Consider the following 20,301-nt stretch of genomic DNA (forward strand, 5'->3'; position numbering starts at 1 on the left):
TGTTTTTGAAGGGGTGTCGCTCTCCCTGTGCCGGGCAAGGGCTGAGACACCCGTCACTTTGCGATGGGCAGGGCAGCCTCCAGGGCAGGGTTCCCATGGGACGGGACAGGTGCGGGGCAATGCCTTGGAGCATCCAGGACACAGGGAGCCGCTGTTTTCCCCACCCGGCTCGGCTCTTTTTCTCCTTGCCCTGTCGCAGAACCAGGTGTGCAAACACGCACCCAGTCCCCGACACTTTATTCAGGATAGCGATAGCAAAAGGAGCCACGGGAGCTGCGCTGCGGGGAAACTCCTCCGGGAACACGGTGTGAGCAGGGCAGAGCAGAGCAGAGCAGAGCAGGAGGGAGCAGCTGCCGGAGGGCACAGGGCTGGGCACGGCTGTCGCTACATCCTGGCAGGCTGCAGGTCGGAGGGAGGAGGAGGTTGAGCCTGCAGGTCCAAAGCACCCAGCGCTCCGCGCTTGCCCAGCGGCCTCGGCCCCTCCCGGCAGGGCCGCGGGGGCGGCTCCAGGACCGGGTGGGTTTTCTGCCTGTCCCCCCGGCCCTGCGGTGACACCTGCTCCAGCTGGCCCAGCTGAGTGGCCACATACAGCAAGCAGTCGCCCAGCCCCACCGTGTCCCTCGTCAGGACGGCCGACTTGGGTCTCTCGTGGTGGCCCGCTCTGCGGGGGCTGAGTGCGTGCCCACGGTTCGGGCTCGGTGGCCCACAGCGGGGCCGGCCCCGCCACGGCTCCTCCTCTGAGGGCAGCGGGACCCGCGGGCCAGCGGGGCTCCGGCACCGCTGCCCCCCGGCCGGGCTCTCCGCCTGCTTCCTGGGGGCTTCTCCGGGGCCCGGGAGCCACGCGTTGGGGATCCCCTCGAAGATGAAGTAGGCGGGGTTGGTGTAGCCGCTGGCCGGCTCCGGGAGGCTGCGGGGGCGGCTCCTGCCAAGCACGGAGAGGGAAGGGGCTCAGCATCCCCCCGCTGCGGGCTCCGGCACGGCTGAGCCCACCCGGGTACCTGAGGCGCTGCGGGGGTGGCTGGGGGCACATCTGGGGCTCTGCCGCCGGCTCAGCATCCTCCTCCTCAAAGCTGATCCATTCTGCAAAGGCAGCGAGGTCTGGCCTCACCCCACGGCCGGGGACAGAGGGCAGCGTGGCCCAGGATGTCCCCGAGCCCGGGGCAGCGGGAGGGGCTCCGTGTTACCGTAGAGCCGCTCGCGGGTGCCGCAGCGGCCCCGGGGGATCCGGACCCGCATCCAGCCGCGCACCGAGCCCGTCTCCTCGCCGCGGTGGAACAGGAAGGTCTCGAACTGCTGCGCCGTGCTGCCGATCGCTGACCTCAGGGCGAGGCAGCACTCGCCTGCGGGCACAGCGTCAGTCCCCGGGGCTCGGGGGACATGGAGCAGCCGCAACACACAGAGCAAGGTAGGTGCCAGGCTCCCTCCTGCCAAACTCCAGCTACCAGCCTCACACCCAGCAGGTTGTAACCTGGGGGAAGCTGTGCTGGCACCCCCATGCCACCGTGGTGGCCCCAGTGTCACCATCCCCACATACCATAGGACTCGCAGCTCTCCACGCCCTTGATGCTGAGGAGCAGGTGCTGGTCCCCCAGGTACTCCAGGTCGGGCAGGATGGGGTTCAGCTGTGCACAGAGAGGGGGGTTTGGGGAGCTGCCACAGGGAGGCTCTGTCTTGGGGCTGGTGACAGCTCCAGCTCCCCTTGGGGCTCAGGGTCCAGAGCCAGAGGCAGGGATGGGGATGAGGATGCTCCAGGCTGCGCACCACAGGCAGATGCTTGCAGGACCAGCCCAGTTTGAGGAAGCCAGGGATGTCACAGCTCTGGAAGGTGTTCTCCCCGCTCCGCTGCATCTCTGAGGGGGACAGAGGGGCACACAGCTCCAGCCAGGCCAGCTCACCCCCACAGGCACCCCCAGCGCCCCAGGCAGCCCCTCACCCTCCAGGCAGTAGGAGTGGAACTCGATGTAGCACTTGCTGCGGCTGGTGGTTTTCAGGATCACCTCGATGCTCTCCCACTCGATGCAGGCCAGCGCCTCGGGGCTGGAGCCGGGAGCTGCAGGCAGGTCCTGGCAGGTCAGGGTGTGCTGGGCTCACCCCAAACCCAGCCCGAGGGGTGCACACTCCAGCCCTTACCCTCCTTGGGCACAAACTGAGACGTCACTCCCACCTCAAAGGTGGCAAAGACAGGGGAGTGGTCACTGGTCACGATGTCATCAGTACAGCCTGGATGGCAGAAGGGGCAGCGTGGGGAGGGTCCCTGGGGTCCTGGGCAGCACTGGCCACGCCTGGCTGCTGTGTCCCCGGGGTGTCACTCACCATAGGAGTTACAGACCACGTGGGTCTCCGGGTGTGACTTCCACAGGATGCGGTCACACCACGAGGGGACGTTGATCCGCATCTAGAAACAGGGAACCCTCAGGTCTGGGTCCCCCTGCCAGAAGAGCATCCCAGCACCCCAAAATGTGAGTTCCCTCCTGCCCAGACCCTGTTTTAGTAGGGAACAGGCTGATGGAGCTGTGGGGACTGAGCATCACCGCGCAGCCCCTCAGCACCCTGTCCCTGTCCCCAGAAATGTCCTGCTTGGAGGAAACCTCTGGAACTCACCCCTGTGGGCTTGGACTTCTGCCACACATAGGTGTCCCGGGTGCCCCGCTCGTACCGGTACGTGGGAGGGAAGGAGATGTCACCCTCACCTGGAATCGGGACACACAGGTGGCGCGGGGGCCATGGTCCCTGCCTGTCCCCATGGGGTATCATGGTCCCCACAGGAGGCTCACAGCGATGGCTGCACAGCCCTCAGGCTCTGGGCACTTTGTGCGGGGCTGTGCCAGGACAGGGGACCCCCAAGATCTGGGGGTGGCACGGGGAGAGCCGTGGGGACCCTGGTGCCGCTGTCCCCACACTCACTGAACCGCAGGAACACCTTGTTCTTCTCCCGCTCCAGGTTGAGCTGGTCAACAGCCAGGAGGGCTTGAAACTCCTTCTTGACTATGTGGGTGAGGATGTCCTGTGCCAGGGAAGGGACAGTGACTCCCCGGGCTCCTCTCCCCCTGCTGTCCCCAGCCTGGCGCCTGCAGGGTCCCACCTGCACGTCCATGTCCAGGCGGTAGTTGAGGTCCCCGAGCCAGAAGAGGTGGGTGAAGCGCAGGGTGAGGTCAAAACCCCCCAGACGTTTGTCCCCCAGGGCCAGGGAGTGCAGGATGTCACTGTAGTTCTGGTTTCGCCTGCAGGGGGGACAGCAGCACCGTATGAGCCACACCTAGGACACCTCACTCTCAATTCTGTTCCTGCCAGCTGGGGACACGGCAGCCCCACAGCCTCTCAGGACTCCTTCAGAAACTCCCACCTGGCCCAGGGCAGCCCCATCCTCCCCATCCCTGCATCACCTGTGGGTCTTCTCGCTGCCAGAGGCCAGGTGGCAGTTGACGAAGCCAAAGGAGGTCCCGTTGAAAAGGAAGGAGACGCCCACAGCTCCCTTGTTCCCTGCAGGGATGTGCCACCTCTGAGCTCTGGGACAGTCCAGAAGTCCTGTCCTGTCCCTCAGGCTGTCCCCTCCCTCGGGCTCATCTCCCCGCCCCATCCCCTCCCTACCCAGCGTGTTGGCGATCCCGGTTTTCACGCTGGAGGTGTGGACGTGGCTGATGCGCCGCTGGTGCTCCGGCTTCACCAGCACCACCATCTTGATGCTCCACAGGCACTGCAGGGCCACCTGCGGTGGGGCAGGGGGTGAGCCTGCCTGGCCCCCATCCTGCCCCACACCCACAGAGGACAGGGCTGGACACGCAAGGTGGGTCAGCGACCCATCCCTGCCTCCTGGGGATGGCCCTCATGGAGTCTGTGGGGCACAGGATGTTCCCTGGGCTGGTTTGGGGTGGGGAAGGAGCTGTGGGGTGATGGCTGCTGGTACCCAGCCCCCCAGCTGTCGGGGCCTGGCTGTGCCCACTGTTACCACTCGGTAGTCGATGGCCATGAGGGTCTTGAGGGAGGCGCAGAGGAACTCGACCCACTCGTGGTCGCCCAGCGAGTTCTCCTGGGTGCCGATGACGTAGATGTCGTGGGGGATGCAGGCTGTGGTCTCGTCCTGCGTGCGCCCCAAGCCCCTGGAGGTCAGCCAGGAGGCCAGGGAGCGGGGTGGGGGGGTGCTGCCTGCGGGCAGGGACACGGGTCACACAGAGGGGACGTGCCAGGTGCCCGAGCTCCTCTGCAGCACGGGCTCCAGGAGCTGCTGGGAGTGGGGAGCAGCATGCCAGCCCCACACTGCTGGGATTTACAGCCCAAAACTCTCGTGGTATCCCTGTTTCTCTGTCTCCCCAACACCCTCCAGGTGAGTGGATCACCAAAGATAAAGCCCATGGCAGCCAGATTGGTGTCTTCTCCAGCCTCAAACTGACAACCAGCTCAGAGCTGAGATTTCCTGAGACACCTCCCAAAACTCACAAAGAGCCACAACAACCTCTCAGGACAAGGCCACCTTCTCCTGGCTCCTTACCCATGTTCCACGTCCCAACATACACCGAGATGATCTCAGGCTCATCCAGGTTGGAATGCTGGATCTTCATCAGCTGCAGCAGCTGGCAGAAAGCCTCTCTCTTCTGCAGGATGGTGAGTGTGTCTTAGAGAGATGGGGGGCACAGCACCCCAGGATCAGGTGCACATCAGCCCCAGGTGTAGGAGCCAGCTTGCAGGGGTGGTCTCAGCCCTGAGAGCACTGATTTGCTGCTTCCCATATTCCCAAAGGCCCCATGTTCCCCCAGGACACGCCGGTGCTGCTCACCCGCGCGCTGGGGAAGATGAAGTCCCTGCTCAGGCTCTTCTGGTTCTCACGGGCACACACCAGCCTCACCTTGCTCTGCACACTCTGGTACTTGATCAGCTGCAGGACTAATGATGGGGGTCAGGGGGGCGATGGTGGCTCCCACCTCCCACCACAGGGCAGTGTGGGATGGGGTGTGATAGGGCATGTGACAATCCCTGTGGCATCAGGCCGATGGCAGGGAACACTTCAGCCCCAAAAAGTCCCACAGGCAGCCAGCAGGAGTGCAGCAGCCCCTTACTTTTGTCGTGTGGGATCACCTCCTCCAGGGAGCCGCTGCCCCGCTTGGTGACTGTCACTGTCCCCGACTCCACATCCACCGTCAGGGCTGCACGCTGTGACTTCCCCACCTTCACCTGCACACAGGGACGTGGCTCTGCAGCTGTCCCCACTCCTGCCCTGCCCAGCAGTGACACCGGGGTCCCTCCGAGCCCCCAGCCTCACCTCAAAGTTCTGCATGGCCAGGGGCCTGGCAGCTGGCTGGGGGGCCATGGCCACGCTGGGCAGTGCCAGGTTGTGCCTTGTCACCGTCTCCTGTAGTGACTTCAGCACCTGCCAGAGGGATGGGCAGTGTGCTGGGGGCACTGGGGCAACTGGGAGCCCTGGGCTGTGCTGCCACCAGAGCTTGGTTTGACAGAGGGGTTAATTTAGGGGAGGGGTAGCTGTGCCTCCCCTGCACCATGACTGGGGTCAGGCACCTTCTTCTCCAGCGAAGAGAGGAGGTGGTTGACAGTGGAGATCTTGCTGAGGAGCAGCTCCAGGTCTGGATCGCTGCTCAGGAAACCCTGAAGGGGAGGATGGATAATTTTGGAGCAGAGCAGTGACACTGGACTGGTGGATTCCTCGCTGTGGCTCTGGGCTGCACCACAAGATGTGGAAGTCCCTGGGGGCTGTGGGGGCACCCACCTGCTCCCTGGCCGGGCTGCGAGGGGACACTGGGGGGTCGAACACCCTGGCTAGGGTCTCCAGACCCGCCAGCGTGAAGTCGATCTCACTGCAGGGGAGGAGAGAGCGGGCGGTGCCTTGACGCGACACTCAGCCGCCACAAAAGGGACAGGGACAAGGTGGGTGGCCCCGCTCCAGCCCCACGTCCCCAGGCACTGACCTGTGCAGTGCCCGGCAGGCGGTGGCGAGCGCGGTGCTGAAGTGCCTCAGCTGCGGGTGCCCGTGGCACAGAGCCTGCAGGTCCTGCACGTGGTGGGCCAGGAACTCGGCCATGAAGCCCATGGAGTCACTGGCCGGGCTGGGAGAGGGGTGAGCGTGAAGATTCCCCCCGGGCACGGCCATCCCATCGCCCGGGGCGGGCAGGGGTGCGCTACCTGCTGTGCAGCTGCTCCTGCAGCCGCTGGTGCAGCTGCTGCGGGATGTGGGTCCGGCTGGAGGGGGGAGCTCCGGGACACGGCAGCGTGTGCCCCCAGCCTCGGGCATCCTCCCCGTCTGCGGGCAGAGCCACCAGCTCAGCGGGACCGTCCCCAGCCTGGCACAGCCCCCGGTCCCTCCCCGGCTCACCCGAGTCCTCGGCCGGCCCGGGGCGGTGCACGGCATGCAGCAGCGGGGTCACCAGCCCGTTGTTGGGGTGCTGGTAGGCGCCGATCAGCTCGGGGAGGGTGCGGAAGCACTTGGCTTGGATGCCCTGGATGGTCTGGGGAGGCAGAGCAGGGGAATCACCGTCACATCCCCTCCTCTGCCAGGGCAGTTCCAGCCTGCAGTGTGTCCGGTGGGTCTGTCCCTCAAAATGTGCCCGTGGTTTGTTGGAAGAGCCAGCTGGACACCGGACCCATGGGGTGAGGAGACATCAGCCTCCTTCAGCAGAAGGGATTCTCCCTGTGGACACCCAGCTCTGTTTAGGGGGCAGAAAGCGCAGCTGCAGAGAGCTGGGCACCAGAAGAAACCCTGAGGGGACATCGAAGGGGGCAGGGACAGGCTTGGTGTGGCAGGGACAGTGTCAGGATGCGGCCCCGAGCGGGAGTGGCTGCACAGCGCCCGCATCCTGCAGCTCGAGCAGAGAACAAACCGCAGGCTGATGGCACCCAGCAGGGAGGGGGACGAGCACCCCGAGCCCTGCACAGCTGCATCCTGCCCAGGCCAGCTCCCAGGCACCGCCCCTGCACCCACCTGCACGGAGAGCAGCCCCTCCTCATCGCGGAGGATGCGGTAGGTGTAGACGTGCCTCTGGAAGCTGGAGAGAGCAGGTGAGGGGCCCCATTCCGCTGCCCGCGGCACTGTGGCAGCGCTGGGGGCCCAGCCCTGAGGCAAACACCCCATCCCCTCTGCAGAGAGAGGAACTGAGTGAGCAGTTCTAGAAATAAATCATCGTCCTCAGCTCGGGGGCTGTGGGAGGATGTGCAGTGTCCCCCCTGCTTCCAAACAGCCCAGGACAGCCCTGACTCCACCAGCACTCACTGGGGTACCCACAGCACCCCAGCTTTTGGCCAGACAGAGCCTTTGCTGTGCTGCCTGTGGGGCCACTGCACATCCCTGCCTGTGCCACCAGCCTGTGCCACCAGCCTGGACTCTGGCTCGTGCCCCGCACCCCCAGTGCTCAAATTTGCATTTTGTCTCACACAAAAAGCCAGGCCAGTGAAGGAAAGGGGTTGCATCCTGCCAAACCTGCCCACACAGATGTGTGACAAGCAGGCAGGAAGGATGCAGAGCAGGAGGGGTGCAGAGCAGGAAGGGTGCAGAGCAGGAGGGGTGCAGGAAGGGTGCAGAGCAGGAGGGGTGCAGGAAGGGTGCGGAGCAGGAAGGGTTCAGGCAGCAGTGCTCTCAGGTGGTGCACACCTGGTTCCAGGTGTGGGGATGGCAAGAGACCCCACGTTGGGAGCCATAGCCCCAAAGCATGGGAGATGCTCACAGGCCAGCAGGCAGCCCAAAAACAGCTCGGTGTGCCCTGGATTTGGGGTTATCTGTTCAGCAGTCATGGTGCTGGGCAGGGCTGTGGGCCCAGCCTTTATCCTTCTCCCAAGGACGTGGCTCCACTGCCCTGGCCCGGGGGTCACTCAGAGGAGCTGCCACCTCGCTCACCCCACTGCCATCGCTGCAGAAAGCTCTTCCAAGAGTTTTTGGCAGTGCCTGGAGCAGGGAGAGGCACAGAGGGAGGCAGGCCAGAGACAGAAGCCGCACGCAGAGGCACTCACAGCAGGCACAGGGCGTACGCCCCCTTCACCGACTCGCTGTCCCGCACCAGGAAGGAGCCGTCCCGCCCAGCCTGGGCCAGCAGCTCCTCGGCCACCACCTGGCTGATGTCGCGGTGGTACCACCCTGCTGCCGCCATCCTGCCGAGCCGTGTCCTCGTCCCAGAGCCACATCCAGTTCAGCAGGGGCTGCGGGCAGCCACGGGGGCTGCGACACCGGGCCCCCGGTGCCCGGGCGGGGTGCTGGCTGCAGGTCCCGGCGGGTGACAGGGAGCCACCGAGGTGATGCTCATGGGGACGGGGTACCCTGCGGGCAGGCAGCGTGGCAGGAGCACCAGGGGGGCAGCTGGAGGAGGCTGGGGGTGCGGATGATCCTCATCCAGCCTGCAAGGAGCACGGGGGCGAATCAGCGAGCGCATCTCTCCTTTTGGGGGGCTCACAGGAAAAGCGGCCCTGGGCCACCATCCTGCCGTGGTGGTGGCACCCAGGCATCACACTCACCGTCCCTCACAGACGCCGTGCGGGGCTCCCGGGGGAGCTGAGATTTTGGGGTTCAGCCGAGCGGGAGCGGAGCCGTGGTGCTGCTGGCTTTCCCGGTGTGTCACACCGGCCCCTGCCCGTCGGGGCGGCAGCTCGGGGTCGCGCCCTGCTCACCGCGATGCCCTCGGGTCCCGGCCCGCTCGGTGCTGCTGCGCTGCTCGCTCGGCACCTCTTCCTCCTTCTGTGCCGCCTCCTCGCTCCTCCTCCAGCCCCGCTACCGGGGCAGGGCAGCGGGGACAGAGGGGACAGTCCCGCAGCGCGCTCTGCCTGCCCCCGCTCCCTCCGCATCCTCCTCGGGGATGAAGGATGCGCAGAGCCCTGGCAGAAGGCGCTGCCCGTGGTGCAGGGTGGCAGAAAGCCCCTGAAACGCGTTCGGGGCAGGGTTTGAGCTGCCAGCTCCTGGGGATGTGCTGCCCGCCTTGGGGCCGAGCTCTGCCCTTGGCACAGAGAGACTTAACTTTTACCTTTTTATCTGGGACATTAAAACCATTTCTCCTTAATATTCTAAATAATCATACATATATTTCTGCTCCTCGAACACACTTTCCCCCCTTTCTACAGACTCACCACAACACTTAACTCACTTTAATATGTTATTATAAATTCCATATCCTTTCACATACTCTTACTTCTGTTCTTTAAATATGTTTTCTCCCTTCTTTATAGATCTACCCTGGAGCTGCTGGGGGCACCAGGCACTACAGTGGCACTCCTGTCACCACTCCTGTCACCACACCTGTGGGTGGCAGGGGATTTGGGTTCAGGGAAGGGGTCGGGAAGGAGGGAGATTTTCCCAGCAGGACAGAATTCAGACAGCACCACAGGTCTTGGGTGCAGCCCCAGGGGTTTTAACCTCGTGGCAGGGAGGGAGCAGAGCCCACTCGTGTGTGGCTCGAGCTGCCAGGAGGGTGATTTAGCAGCAATTAATTACAGATGAGCAGCAGCCACTGTCTGCTGTCCAAGTGCCTGGCAGCTCCAGGGGAGCTCAGGGGATAGATGGAGAAGCAGATTCCTGCTGGAGGAGGATGAGGATGAGGATGGAGGGCTGTGCCAAGCCTCACTCCTGACAGTTCCCCCCCGCCTTGGCATGACTGCATATCCCTGCAGCACTAAGGGATTGTTCCTCCCCACCCTGCAGCCCCAGCCCTCCAGCAGAGATGTGCCAAAACCCCCTGTGAGCCTTCCTCCAGCTCCCAGCCTCGAGAGGAACCTGTGGCCATGCCAGTGAGAAGTTGGGCCAACCAGTAAATTTTGAGCTGGTGTTGTGGTCACACAGCAGCGAGTGCAGCTCTGCCCAGCACCTGCCATGGGCACACACAGAGGTGGCAGGATTGTGTGGGGCTGGGGACCCCCGTCCTGCTGGAGCCCCAGCCCCAGCAGTGCTGCTCCCTGCCATTACTTAACAGCACGGCAGTAATTCCTGGCACGCGTGGAGGTGCCTGTCCCCTGATTAATGCCATCCACGCCACTTAATCGGATCAGGGGAGGAAGGCCTGGAGCTCTGAGGGGCTTTGGGAAATCAGCAGCGCCTGCTGTGAGTGTTTATGTAAGGTGGCTGTGGTGTGTAGTGCCAGAGGAGGAGCTGGGACAGTGCCAGAGGCACCTGCACCTGGGCACAGGTGAGGTTGGGAGGGCAATGTGGGTTCAGCAGGGCCAGACTGGGGCTCTGGGTGCACCAAGGCTCCCTGCAGAGCCTGTGGGTGCAGGAAGCCCCACGGCCTTTCCCTGGGGAGGCAGGATGCTCCAGGGCACTGTCCCTTGGGACAGAGGGATGAACCTGCCCCCACCATGCTCCACCAGTGTCCTGCCCCTCTGAAAGTGGCTGTTTGAGCTGTGCTTCACACAGTGCATGTACCTGGAGGGATGGTGGGATGAGGAGATGAGAGGAATCTCTGGTCATTCACTACACAGGAAAAAGGAAGATGGTCTCTTTCATTTCTCTATTATTTTGAGCTCTGCTTCCTTCCCTGGTGATGGTTTGGAGCACAGTGTGAGCGTGGGAAGGGATGTGGGCTCTGTCCATCTCCCCACTTTTTGGGGAGGGCAGTTATCTGCTCCCCAACTTGGGCAAGGCTGAACCACCCAGCTGGGTGAAGGGACTCAACATGAGCCCTGCTCTCCAGCTCACCACACTGTGCAGACCCTGCAGAGCCAGCGAGTGTCCCTGGCCGCAGGGCTCTCATTAAGAGCCTAATGAAGAGCCACAAACAAAGCTCAGGGTTAGGTGCCCCAGGCACAGTGCCTCACCCTGGCCAGGCTGAGGGTGCCCAAGCAGGGCTGCCTCCTCCTCCTCCTCCTCTTTCACCCGCCAGTGTGAAGGTCACAGTTCACGTGTCCCCCTGACTGTGGCAGGAATAGCGCCCGTTAATCTGGGGTGTAAGCAGCTCTCCTGTGTGCAATTAAAGAGATCACAAGTCTCAGCCCTGGGGAACGTGTGCTGGCAGCTAAAGCCCTGGCACTGGGGCTGCTGGGCAGGGCAGGGCACGGCAGGGTGGCTCCCAGTGGGGGAACAGGTGAGCGGTGTTTGAGAGGAGCTGGTACCTCTCTGATAAATGTTGTTGAGCTGATGCAGGGTCCTGGCAGGAGGCACAGCTCCTACAGGGATATCCTGATCCCAGTGCTCAGCTCTGGGGGTTGAGCCAGAACCAAGAGCAGCCCCAAAGGAAGGGCTTGAGTGATGGTGGAAGTGAGGAGTGTCAGGGAAATTAATCCACAAACACCAGAGGTTTATGTCCAAAAAGGAGACAAAGGAGTCCTTTTTGCTTTATTCAAATAAAAGAAGAGGCCATGGGACATTCCACTGGGATCTCTGAAATTTTTGGAGGATGCAGCCTCCTTTTATCCCAATTTCCCGGCCGCTTTTCCCTCTCTCTTTCCTGGGCTGAGGCACTTGAGAGGCACAGACTTCCTGGAACACCTGATACTAGAGATTCCCCTCTGATGTACAACCCTCCCTTTTAATTTTTAATTCTTATACAATTCATAGTTTTTCCCCGTTGCTTCTTTCATCTTCTGACATCCAATTTCACTTATCAGCAAACCTACAGTTTGTTTGTACAGGCAAATTTCTTTTCCCATTCATCAATCAGTGGAATCCATCCCATTGTTTCTTTTACCTCTCTCAGTGCTAACCTTACCTACCAGCAGATCTACAGCTTGTTTGTAAAGACAAATGTGACATTCCTCTCAGGAGGATGAGTGGGGCTTTGCTGGAGCAGTTTGTAGCTTGTGCCCCATCCCTAGAGCCAGTCCCACAGCCATTCCCATGGGAGGGTATCCCACACAACAGCTGTGGCCAGGACAGGGTTGCAGTGGGAATTCTGCTTGCCTGGCAGCCACAAGGTAGAGCCACTCTGGGCTCCCCACAGTCTCCTGTTTGCTGCAGCAAAGCTGGAGTTAATGAGGTGCTAATCGGGTCAGGCGAGGCCAGCCTGGGAGTTATGAAAGGAGGCTGGGCTGGCTGTGCTGGGGACAGTGGCAGCTCTGTGTCCCACCCTCCAGGGGTGGCTGGTCCTTCCCTCTCGGTTCAGGGAGGGTGAATCCTGCCTTCATCCCATCATCTCGTGCAGCAGTGTCCCCATGGGAAAGGTGTCCTGTGTGCCCTGGGCCGCGGCAGGTCACCTCTGTGTGACCAACAACACGGACACTTTGGCCATGCAGGAAGCTGCTTGTGCCTCCATCCCTCTGTTTTCCAGCCAGGAGGGTGAGGGAGAGAGTGAGAACTCCAGGCTGGTCTCTCCTGCTCTGCCATCTCCATCCCATACCATGCCCAGGCTCAGCCCATCTCCCCTCACCCTGGGAGCAGCTGCAGAGAGCCCCTGTGGGAATCCACACCCCTTCCTTCCTTCCTTCCTACCAGGAGCAGAGCTTCCACCTCAATTACCATCACCTTGCACCTAAGCCCTCTTTGCCAATCCCTCTAAGCTGCTTTCCCAGGGCTCCAGCAAGAGATGTATTTATAGCCCACTCTTACTCATGAAGCGTCTCCCCAATTAATCAACTAATAGGATTCTCCCTCAAGTCCCTCTCCCTGAGCACTCACACAGACACACACCCCCTGCAGCCCCAGCCAAGGCTGAGTGGGTGAGATCAGATGCCAGGGGAGGGACAGCCAGGGGGGATATAAGAAGCTGCAGGACTGGGAGCAGCCTGTAGTGACTGGGTGGCTCTGGGACGTGCTGGGAGAGGAAGAGGAGCACATCTGTCTGTCCATCCAGCTGCCAGGTGAGTGCTGCCTGCTCTGCTGCCTGGGCCCTGCCACGGCTTTGGGGTTCTGGGGTTTTGGAAAATCAGGCAGGGACACTGGTGCTGGGTTGTGCTTGGAAGGAGGGTGGTTTACAGTTGAAAAATGGGGGAAATGTGGATGAAAAGGATTCCAGTGTGGCCAAAGGACATGGTGGAGGGGTCAGGTAGTGGAATGGGACAGCTGAGTCAAGCCAGGGAGAGTCTGAGTCCCCTCTTTGGGGTTGGGAGATGCAGAGCAGGAGTTCAGCTCTTCTCCCCTCCACCCTTCATTGCCTCATCCCCAATTTCTGGGTCTGGAGGGAGCCAAACTCTGCTCCCACTCCCTTTGCACCTCCTCACCCTGTGAGGATTCCCAAACTTCACATCCCACAGCACCCAAGGGCCTCAAAGATCCTGAGCTTAGGATTACTCTTATCTTCCTGAGAATCATCCCCTCACCTAATGGGCATTTCTTCTCTCTCACCAGCTTCCCTGAGGTTGTGTTCAGAGGCCACTCTGTCCACGTGCCCCTGGGGGCTTAAAATCCTACCTGGGCTTAAGCTGTGCTCGTGTCAGAGCTGTCTCTTCCCTAAGAAGTTGAGCTCATCCCATTTAATATCCCAGAGAATCAGCTGGTGATCAGTGGGATCTTTACAGGCTCCTTCTGGGCTTGAGCCAGGGGAGCTTGGGCAGGGCTGGGCAGCTCCAGCCCCACTCCCAGCATAAAGAGATGGGAATGGAGGGACCCTGTGCCCTGAGACTCCTCTTCCCATGGGGCAGGTGAACTTCCCTTGACCTTTCTCTCTGTGTTTTCCTCACCTTCCTGTGAGTGACAGGACAAAACAAGCCCATTCCTACCACTGAGCCATGACAGCCAACTTCCAGCAGATGGGAAACAAACTATTAAAATTGAGAGTCCATAAGGCCTTTTGTTCCTTTTCTTGCCTTTCCCAGTCTTGAACCTGCTCCATTGAGGATCACCCCTGTGTTTCCTCTTTTCTGGAGCAACACTCTCCCACTTCATCACCTTTTTGGCTGGGAACAAGGAGCTGGCTCAGCTCCCATGTGCTGCCCCAAAGCCAAACCTGGAGCTCTTGAGCTCTGCAGGGGTGGCAGTGCTGTATCCCAAGGGCTCTGAAGATTTTTGGGATGTGCAGGATGTTGGATGGAGGCCATGGCTGGGGTTGCCTCTTCCCCAGCACCTCATCCAGTGCTTTCCCTGTTTCTCCCCACAGATCTCCACCTGGAGATTCCTGCACTGATTTAAAATGGCAGATGGATCAAAGTAAGTGTCTTTATTGATTTATTCATCTGGAATTGGGATGGAGCAGGGCACTGCAGGGCAGGAGCAGAGGGAGAGAGTGAGACCCCAGATGCTGCTCCCAGGGGCTGGAATGTGAGATCCCATGGAGCTCTGTGTTGGTCTTTCTCATTTAAGACACAAAATCCACTCCTCCGTGGTCACCCTGAGCTCAGGAGCCACACAGGGTGGGTTTGGCCCTGAATTTGCAGGATATGGGAGTCCCCAGGGACAGGACACCCTGGCACAGCTCTTGGTGATGCACCACATCTGTAGGGCAGCCCATCAACTCCCTGTGCCCCATCCAGCTTTGTCCAAGGCATTCCCAAACATCCTTCTCTGTTTTCTCCACAGGGTTTTCAAGAAGACCAGCCCCAACAGCAAGGTGAGTCTCTGTGCCCTGTCCCCTCGTGTGGCCAGCCCAAGGTTTAGGCTGTGCTGGGATCCCTCTGAAATCTGATTAATTCCTGGACCTGCCACGATGCCCCTGCAGGATTGGCTTTTCAGAACAGAAATTTAAAAATACCCTGATAATACCCTGATATGACCCCTTAAAGGTGCAGCCTGATGACAAACCCCATGATACAACTCAGGGCTTTGAAATTTGGGCCAATTCAATGGCAAACATTAACTTGCTTCCTTCCTCCCTTTCCCCATGTGCTGCCTCCAGCTTTCCCTCTACCTGGGGAAGAGAGACTATGTGGATCATGTGGATTCAGTGGAATCTGTAGGTGAGTGGGGCTGTGCTGAGGGGGAAGTACAGGCAGGAGAGGCTGGGGAGACCAGTCCCAGTGCTGTGAGCTGCTGGTAGAGCAGGAGGAGCAGCTCTGGATGAGCAAATGCCATGTTTTCCTGCAAATACCCTTAGGGAAAATAGTGGGGAAAGGGATAAAGTCCCTTTGCAAAACAACCCAGCCACACTGCTGGTGGAGACACTGGAGGAGGCATCACCTCCTTGGTAACAGCTCCTTTCAGTCACCTTCCAGCTGTTCAGAGTGGATTATTTTGGTTTAAAAAGCTGTGTTTAGGCAGCTGAGCTCACCAGTCCTTCTCCTTTTGCTTGTTTGCAGATGGTGTCTGCCTGATCGACCCGGAGTACCTAAAGGACAGGAAAGGTATTGGTACAGAAACACAGCCTGAGGGGAGGGATGGGACCAGCTCAAGGCTCAGCAGCAGCCTGGGGCTGTGCTCAGGTTAAAGCTGCTCCGTGTCACCGACAGCTCCATGGGGCAGCAAAGGACACGAGGGATCCTGTTCATGTTTAGTGGTGAGCAGTCTCATTTCTGCTGAAGTGTTTGAAATAGTTTTCCTTGCCTCCTCCTGGCAGTGTACGTGACGCTGACCTGCGCCTTCCGCTACGGCCGCGACGACCTGGACGTCATCGGCCTGACCTTCAGGAAGGACATCTACGTGCTGACCACCCAGCTGTACCCCCCTGTGCCCGACCAGGCCCCCAAAACCCTCACTCCTCTGCAAGAGAAGCTGATGAAGAAGCTCGGGGAGCATGCTTACCCCTTCACCTTCGAGGTAGGGGCTGCTCAGCCCCTCCCGGCCCTGCGGCTCCATGCTGTCACCAGGCTCTGAACACTTTGTTCCCTTTTGTCTCTCTCTGCCCAGATTGCCACCAACCTGCCCTGCTCCATCACCCTCCAGCCTGGGCCAGATGATGTGGGAAAGGTGAGCTGCTGTCCCCAGCCTGTGTCCCCTGGACTGTCCTCCCTGGCAGGGGTTGAGCTGTGTGGTGTTAAAAATGAGAATTGATTCTCGTGGCCTGTGGAAAGGGAGGATGGGCTGGAGTCAGTGCCAGATCTCTGGGAATGCAGGGGAGGAAGGAAGAAAGGGAACCTAAAGCTCAGGCAGCTCTGAGCCCCTCCTGCTCAGTGACCACATTTGTTCCCCCAGGCCTGTGGCGTGGACTTCGAGGTCAAAGGATTTTGTGCTGAGAATCTGGAGGAGAAGATTCACAAGAGGTATTTCAGGGAATCCCTTTTGGCCCTAAAACTAAACCACAGGATCTTTTTGGGGTGACCAGCTTAGGGGTCAGGCTGAGCTTCTGTCAGCCTGTGCCATGCTAGGATGGGGAACTCTGCCCAAAACTGGGGCAGTGGTCCCTGTGTCACGTCCTAAGAACCAGGTGAAACGTTCTGTGGTGACCCCAGAGAGTCCCTGTGCCCCCCTGAAGGCCTTGCTGTTGCTGTGGGGACACTGGGGGTGGCACTGTGTCCCCACAGGAACTCTGTGCGCCTCATCATCCGCAAGGTGCAGTTCGCCCCGGCGCAGACGGGCCCGGCCCCCAGGGCCGAGACCACCCGGCAGTTCATGATGTCAGACAAGCCTCTGCACCTCGAGGCCTCCCTGGATAAGGAGGTCAGCAGGGACACTGTCCCCCCCACCCAGAAACAGGGACCAGGATTTCTGGTCACATCACTGAGCCCCTTCCCATTGCAGATCTACTACCACGGAGAGCCCATCAATGTGACCGTCAACATCAACAACACCACCAACAAGGTTGTGAAAAAAATTAAGATCACAGGTGAGAGAAGGGCAGCAGGGACATGTCCCAGCACCCATCACTGCAGAGATGGGGACTGTGAGCCCCTGCCCTGTCACCAACGCTGCTCCCCCTTGTCTGTCCCCAGTGGATCAGATCACAGACGTGGTCCTGTATTCCCTGGATAAATACACCAAGACTGTGTGCACTGAGGAGATAAAGTAAGGGGCAAGGGGCTGGAGGTGGTGTGGCATTTCTGAGAGGGAGGAGGAGGAGGATGGGAGAGTGATGGGGGAGAGAGGGTGTGACAGTTTTACACCAAGCAGCAAAAATCTCTGCGTTAGAAAAGCAGGTGCAGAGGAAGCAGAGGACAGAGAAGCCATGGACAACTTCCCAGTGGTGGCTGGGAAGGTCCCTGGGGAAGGTGCACAGCTGCTCCCAGGCTTCTTCATCTCCCCACTTTGCATTTTTGAGGCCAGACAGAGCCTCTGCCCCCCTGAGAAGGAGAAGGGAGGGAGCAAAGACGAGGGGAGAAAAAAGAAGTGGTCATAGAGGGGAAAGAGAGGAGGGAACGAAAGGAGGAAATGGCCCAGCAGCTGCATGGGGAGGGCAGGGCTGGCCCTGCACAGGTGCCTGCAGTGATGCTGAGCACCCCAGGCTGGAGCTGGCTCTGATCTCTCCTGTCCCACCCTTCCAGTGAGAATGTGGCAGCCAATTCCACCTTCTCTAAAACGTACTCGGTGACCCCCATGCTCTCATCCAACCGCCAGAAGCGAGGCCTGGCTCTCGATGGCAAGCTCAAGCACGAGGACACCAACCTGGCCTCCACCACCATGTAAGAGCTGCCTGGGCTGCCCCTGCTCCCACCACACCTTCCCCCACTTCACTGCTCTGGGTGCTCTGGGCTCTCACCAAGGGCTGCTGAGCCCACCCCACCCAGATGGAAAACAGGGATTTTGTGGCATTGTCACAGAGCCACCTCCACATCCTGTAGGAGAGATGTAACTTCCCAGTTCCAATGTTGTTCAAAGCTCCTGGATCCCTCTGCAGGGCTGGGCCTTGTCTTGGAAGCTCCAGAAGCTGCTCTGTGGCTTCACCCAAATGCCCTCCCCTCTCTTCTCCCATTTTCCTCTCCTGTTAAACCCCAGTGCACCCCACATGCTGCAGGACACAGATGAACCCCTCCCATGGGGTGAGAGGTTGGGGTCTGCAGGCAGCACTGCCCTCTCACTGTCCCACTCTGCCTTTTTCCTAGACTGAGACCTGGCATGGACAAGGAGGTGCTGGGCATCCTGGTGTCCTACAAATTGAAGGTCAACCTGGTGGTGTCCCGAGGAGGGTGAGGCTCTGTGGGAATTGGGGATCATCAGCTCAGGCTGTGCTGGGGGATTTTGTACCCTGGGGAAATGAGAGGGCACTCACACCATGGGCCCCCTCATCCCTGCCCTGCTCTCCTGGGGTAACTGAGCTGCTCTCTGACCCCCACCCCACCACGTCTATTATCAACCATCTTCCACCTCAGTATAAAGCACAGTCTAACACCTCCCCTTTCCTGCCTTGGCTTATTTCTGTCTCTTCTCTCCTGCTGCCACAGCATCCTGGGGGATCTCACTGCCAGGTAAGGGGAGCTGCCTGTGGGGCTGAGTGTGGGGCTGTGCTGGGCAGGATCCTTGACAGAGCTGCTTTTCCTTCCAGTGATGTTGGGGTGGAGATGCCCATCATCCTCATGCACCCGAAGCCTGATGACAGTGAGTTGTGTGTGGGATGCTACCAAAAATCAGCAGGGAAGAGGCAAATCTGCTTCAGGGTGAAAACAACTCTGCTGCAGCTGCCCCAGTGCCAAGGACCCTGCTCTGCCCTCTGTGGGATGGGCACAGCTGTCCAGCTGTCCTGGAGTGGGGTGGGAGCAGTTTTCCCGTGGGATGGGCACAGCTGTCCAGCTGTGCTGCACCCACCCTGTGTCCTGGAGGAGGGTGGGAGATGTCCTCCCCATAGCACCCTTCCCACTGTCCCTCTTTCCAGGAAAACACCCAAGCATTGAGGGGAGCTGTCAGTTGAAATATCCTTTCTGTATTAACCTGCACATCTTTTCTCTCCCCATCCCTTTCTCCCTGTGCTTATCACTGGAATGCAGCTAAGCCAAGGTAAAGAGATGCTCCCTCTAGCACACAAACCACACAGATCCATCACAGATGGATGTGACATCCCAGCTTGAGGTCACATCCTTGGATTAAACCAGCCAGGTCTCAAAGCCCTGAGCCTGTGTCACAGCAGCCACTCCCAGAGGCAGCAGGAAAGATCAAATCTTGGGATTGGAATGTGTTCTGCAAACTTCCAGGGCTTATTTGGCAACTGTCCTTGCTGCAGTCACAGCAACTGCAAGCTCAGGCCTTGCCCTGTCCCTCAGTGTCTGCCAGCCACAAGTGTCATCACTGGACAAAATGTTTCCATGGTCCTGGTCCCCACACAGAGATCCCTGGGCTGCTGGAAGTCACATCCCTGTGTCCCTGCACATTCCCCAGCACCAGAGGCCTCTTCTCCCAAATCAGTTTATTCCAGCTGAAGCCACAGCTGGGGCTGCTTCCCTCTGGGAAGCGCAGTGCCAAATCCATTCCTGACAGCCATGGCCCTGCCAAAGGTTTTGTGTCTGGTTACACCCTGCAACAGGATGTGAGCACAGGATGTGGAAAAGCAGGCTGCACTCCAGGCTTTCACACTTATCCCCTTCACACCAGCCCTTTCCCAGCTCAGTGAGAACATTTAAACTTCCAAAGGGGAAATCTCTTGGAGATTTTCAGCCATGGCTCCATGTAGATTTTGCCAAATCATTTCACATTCCCAAGCTTTTGGAATCTTTTTTGCTGACTCTTTTTCTGTTTTCTCCCCTACTTTTCACTTGGTGCTCTCCCTTGCTGTCACTTGCTGCTTGCCATTCTCAAGGAGGTAACTCAGCTCTTTCCTTGTTTTCCCTTGGAAATGCAAAATCTTGTGTAAAACTTCACCAGAAGCTGCAGGCCCAGCTCCCCAGTGCTGGGGCCAGGCTGTGCCTCACAGTGACCTGAGTGTTCTGAGTGGGGTGACCACGGTGCTGTCCCCATTAGGAGCAGGGTTTGGGCTCAGCAGGGATTCCCCCTCCTCCTGTGGGCTCACTGTGCTCTGCTCTCCCTTCCAGTGATGAGGACATTGTCATCGAGGAATTTGCTCGCCAGAAGCTCAAGGGAGAAAAGGATGATGAAGAAGAGAAGGAGGAAGCTGAGAAAGAGGAGAGCTAAGCTGCTGGCCCCCCACACCCCAGTTTGGGATGCAGCCACCTGTAGTGTCCCCACTGGGCCACACCTGGCACCTGACCCTAACCCTCAGCCCCTCACAATCCCCATAGGTCCCCCCTCCTCCCCAGCATCCCAGCACCCACTCCAAGCCCTGTTAGTGGTGGTGAGAGCTGCTGCAGCTCCTCCTGGCACCACCACACTGGAAAGCCCCACGGTGCTCCCTGTTCCCATGGGTGCCAGCACAAGGACAGGGACAGGGTGGGTGCGCTGGCCCCGGCCGAGCGCGTCACCAGCGTGGCTGTCACCTGCCCGTGCTGTGCACAGCTCTGTGACACTGATACCAATAAACCCACCCGGTGGCCCAGTGCAGGCTCTGTGTTCTGCTGGGGCAGGGAGCACATGGTGCAGGGGGATATGAAGTGATGCAGGACCTGCTACAGCCAGACCCAGCCAAGGCATGGCTGGATGCATCCTGCTACAGCTGGCTGTAATCCCAGCACAACCACCCCTGCTACAGCCAGACCCACCCAAGG

The 20,301-nt window shown here is 59.8% G+C and overlaps 2 protein-coding genes across 2 annotated transcripts; one reads left to right on the plus strand and one right to left on the minus strand.

Moving 5' to 3' along the window:
• Positions 1-220: 220 nt before the first annotated feature.
• On the minus strand, positions 221-9,082 carry LOC130253176 (phosphatidylinositol 3,4,5-trisphosphate 5-phosphatase 2-like). The gene is given in 27 exon segments (XM_056491515.1): positions 221-922; positions 999-1,080; positions 1,185-1,340; positions 1,535-1,622; positions 1,762-1,850; positions 1,934-2,050; positions 2,131-2,220; positions 2,314-2,395; positions 2,602-2,690; positions 2,905-3,004; positions 3,083-3,221; positions 3,384-3,480; positions 3,589-3,781; positions 3,783-3,847; positions 3,850-4,143; positions 4,487-4,589; positions 4,772-4,878; positions 5,052-5,166; positions 5,255-5,362; positions 5,509-5,595; positions 5,717-5,804; positions 5,916-6,053; positions 6,130-6,247; positions 6,320-6,452; positions 6,926-6,989; positions 7,948-8,328; positions 8,446-9,082. Coding segments are annotated over 26 exon segments (3,417 nt in total). The 5' UTR covers positions 8,085-8,328; positions 8,446-9,082; the 3' UTR covers positions 221-384.
• A 5,032-nt stretch (positions 9,083-14,114) lies between these two features.
• On the plus strand, positions 14,115-20,186 carry ARR3 (arrestin 3). The gene is made up of 15 exons (XM_056491817.1): positions 14,115-14,196; positions 14,317-14,393; positions 14,679-14,739; positions 15,079-15,123; positions 15,336-15,535; positions 15,626-15,685; positions 15,911-15,978; positions 16,240-16,375; positions 16,457-16,541; positions 16,648-16,720; positions 17,197-17,334; positions 17,755-17,838; positions 18,094-18,117; positions 18,195-18,247; positions 19,672-20,186. The coding sequence occupies exons 1-15, from the start codon at positions 14,115-14,117 to the stop codon at positions 20,184-20,186; spliced, it is 1,701 nt and encodes a 566-aa protein (XP_056347792.1).
• Positions 20,187-20,301: the final 115 nt, after the last annotated feature.

Source organism: Oenanthe melanoleuca, chromosome 4A (genome assembly GCF_029582105.1).
Source record: "Oenanthe melanoleuca isolate GR-GAL-2019-014 chromosome 4A, OMel1.0, whole genome shotgun sequence".
NCBI lineage: Eukaryota > Metazoa > Chordata > Aves > Passeriformes > Muscicapidae > Oenanthe > Oenanthe melanoleuca.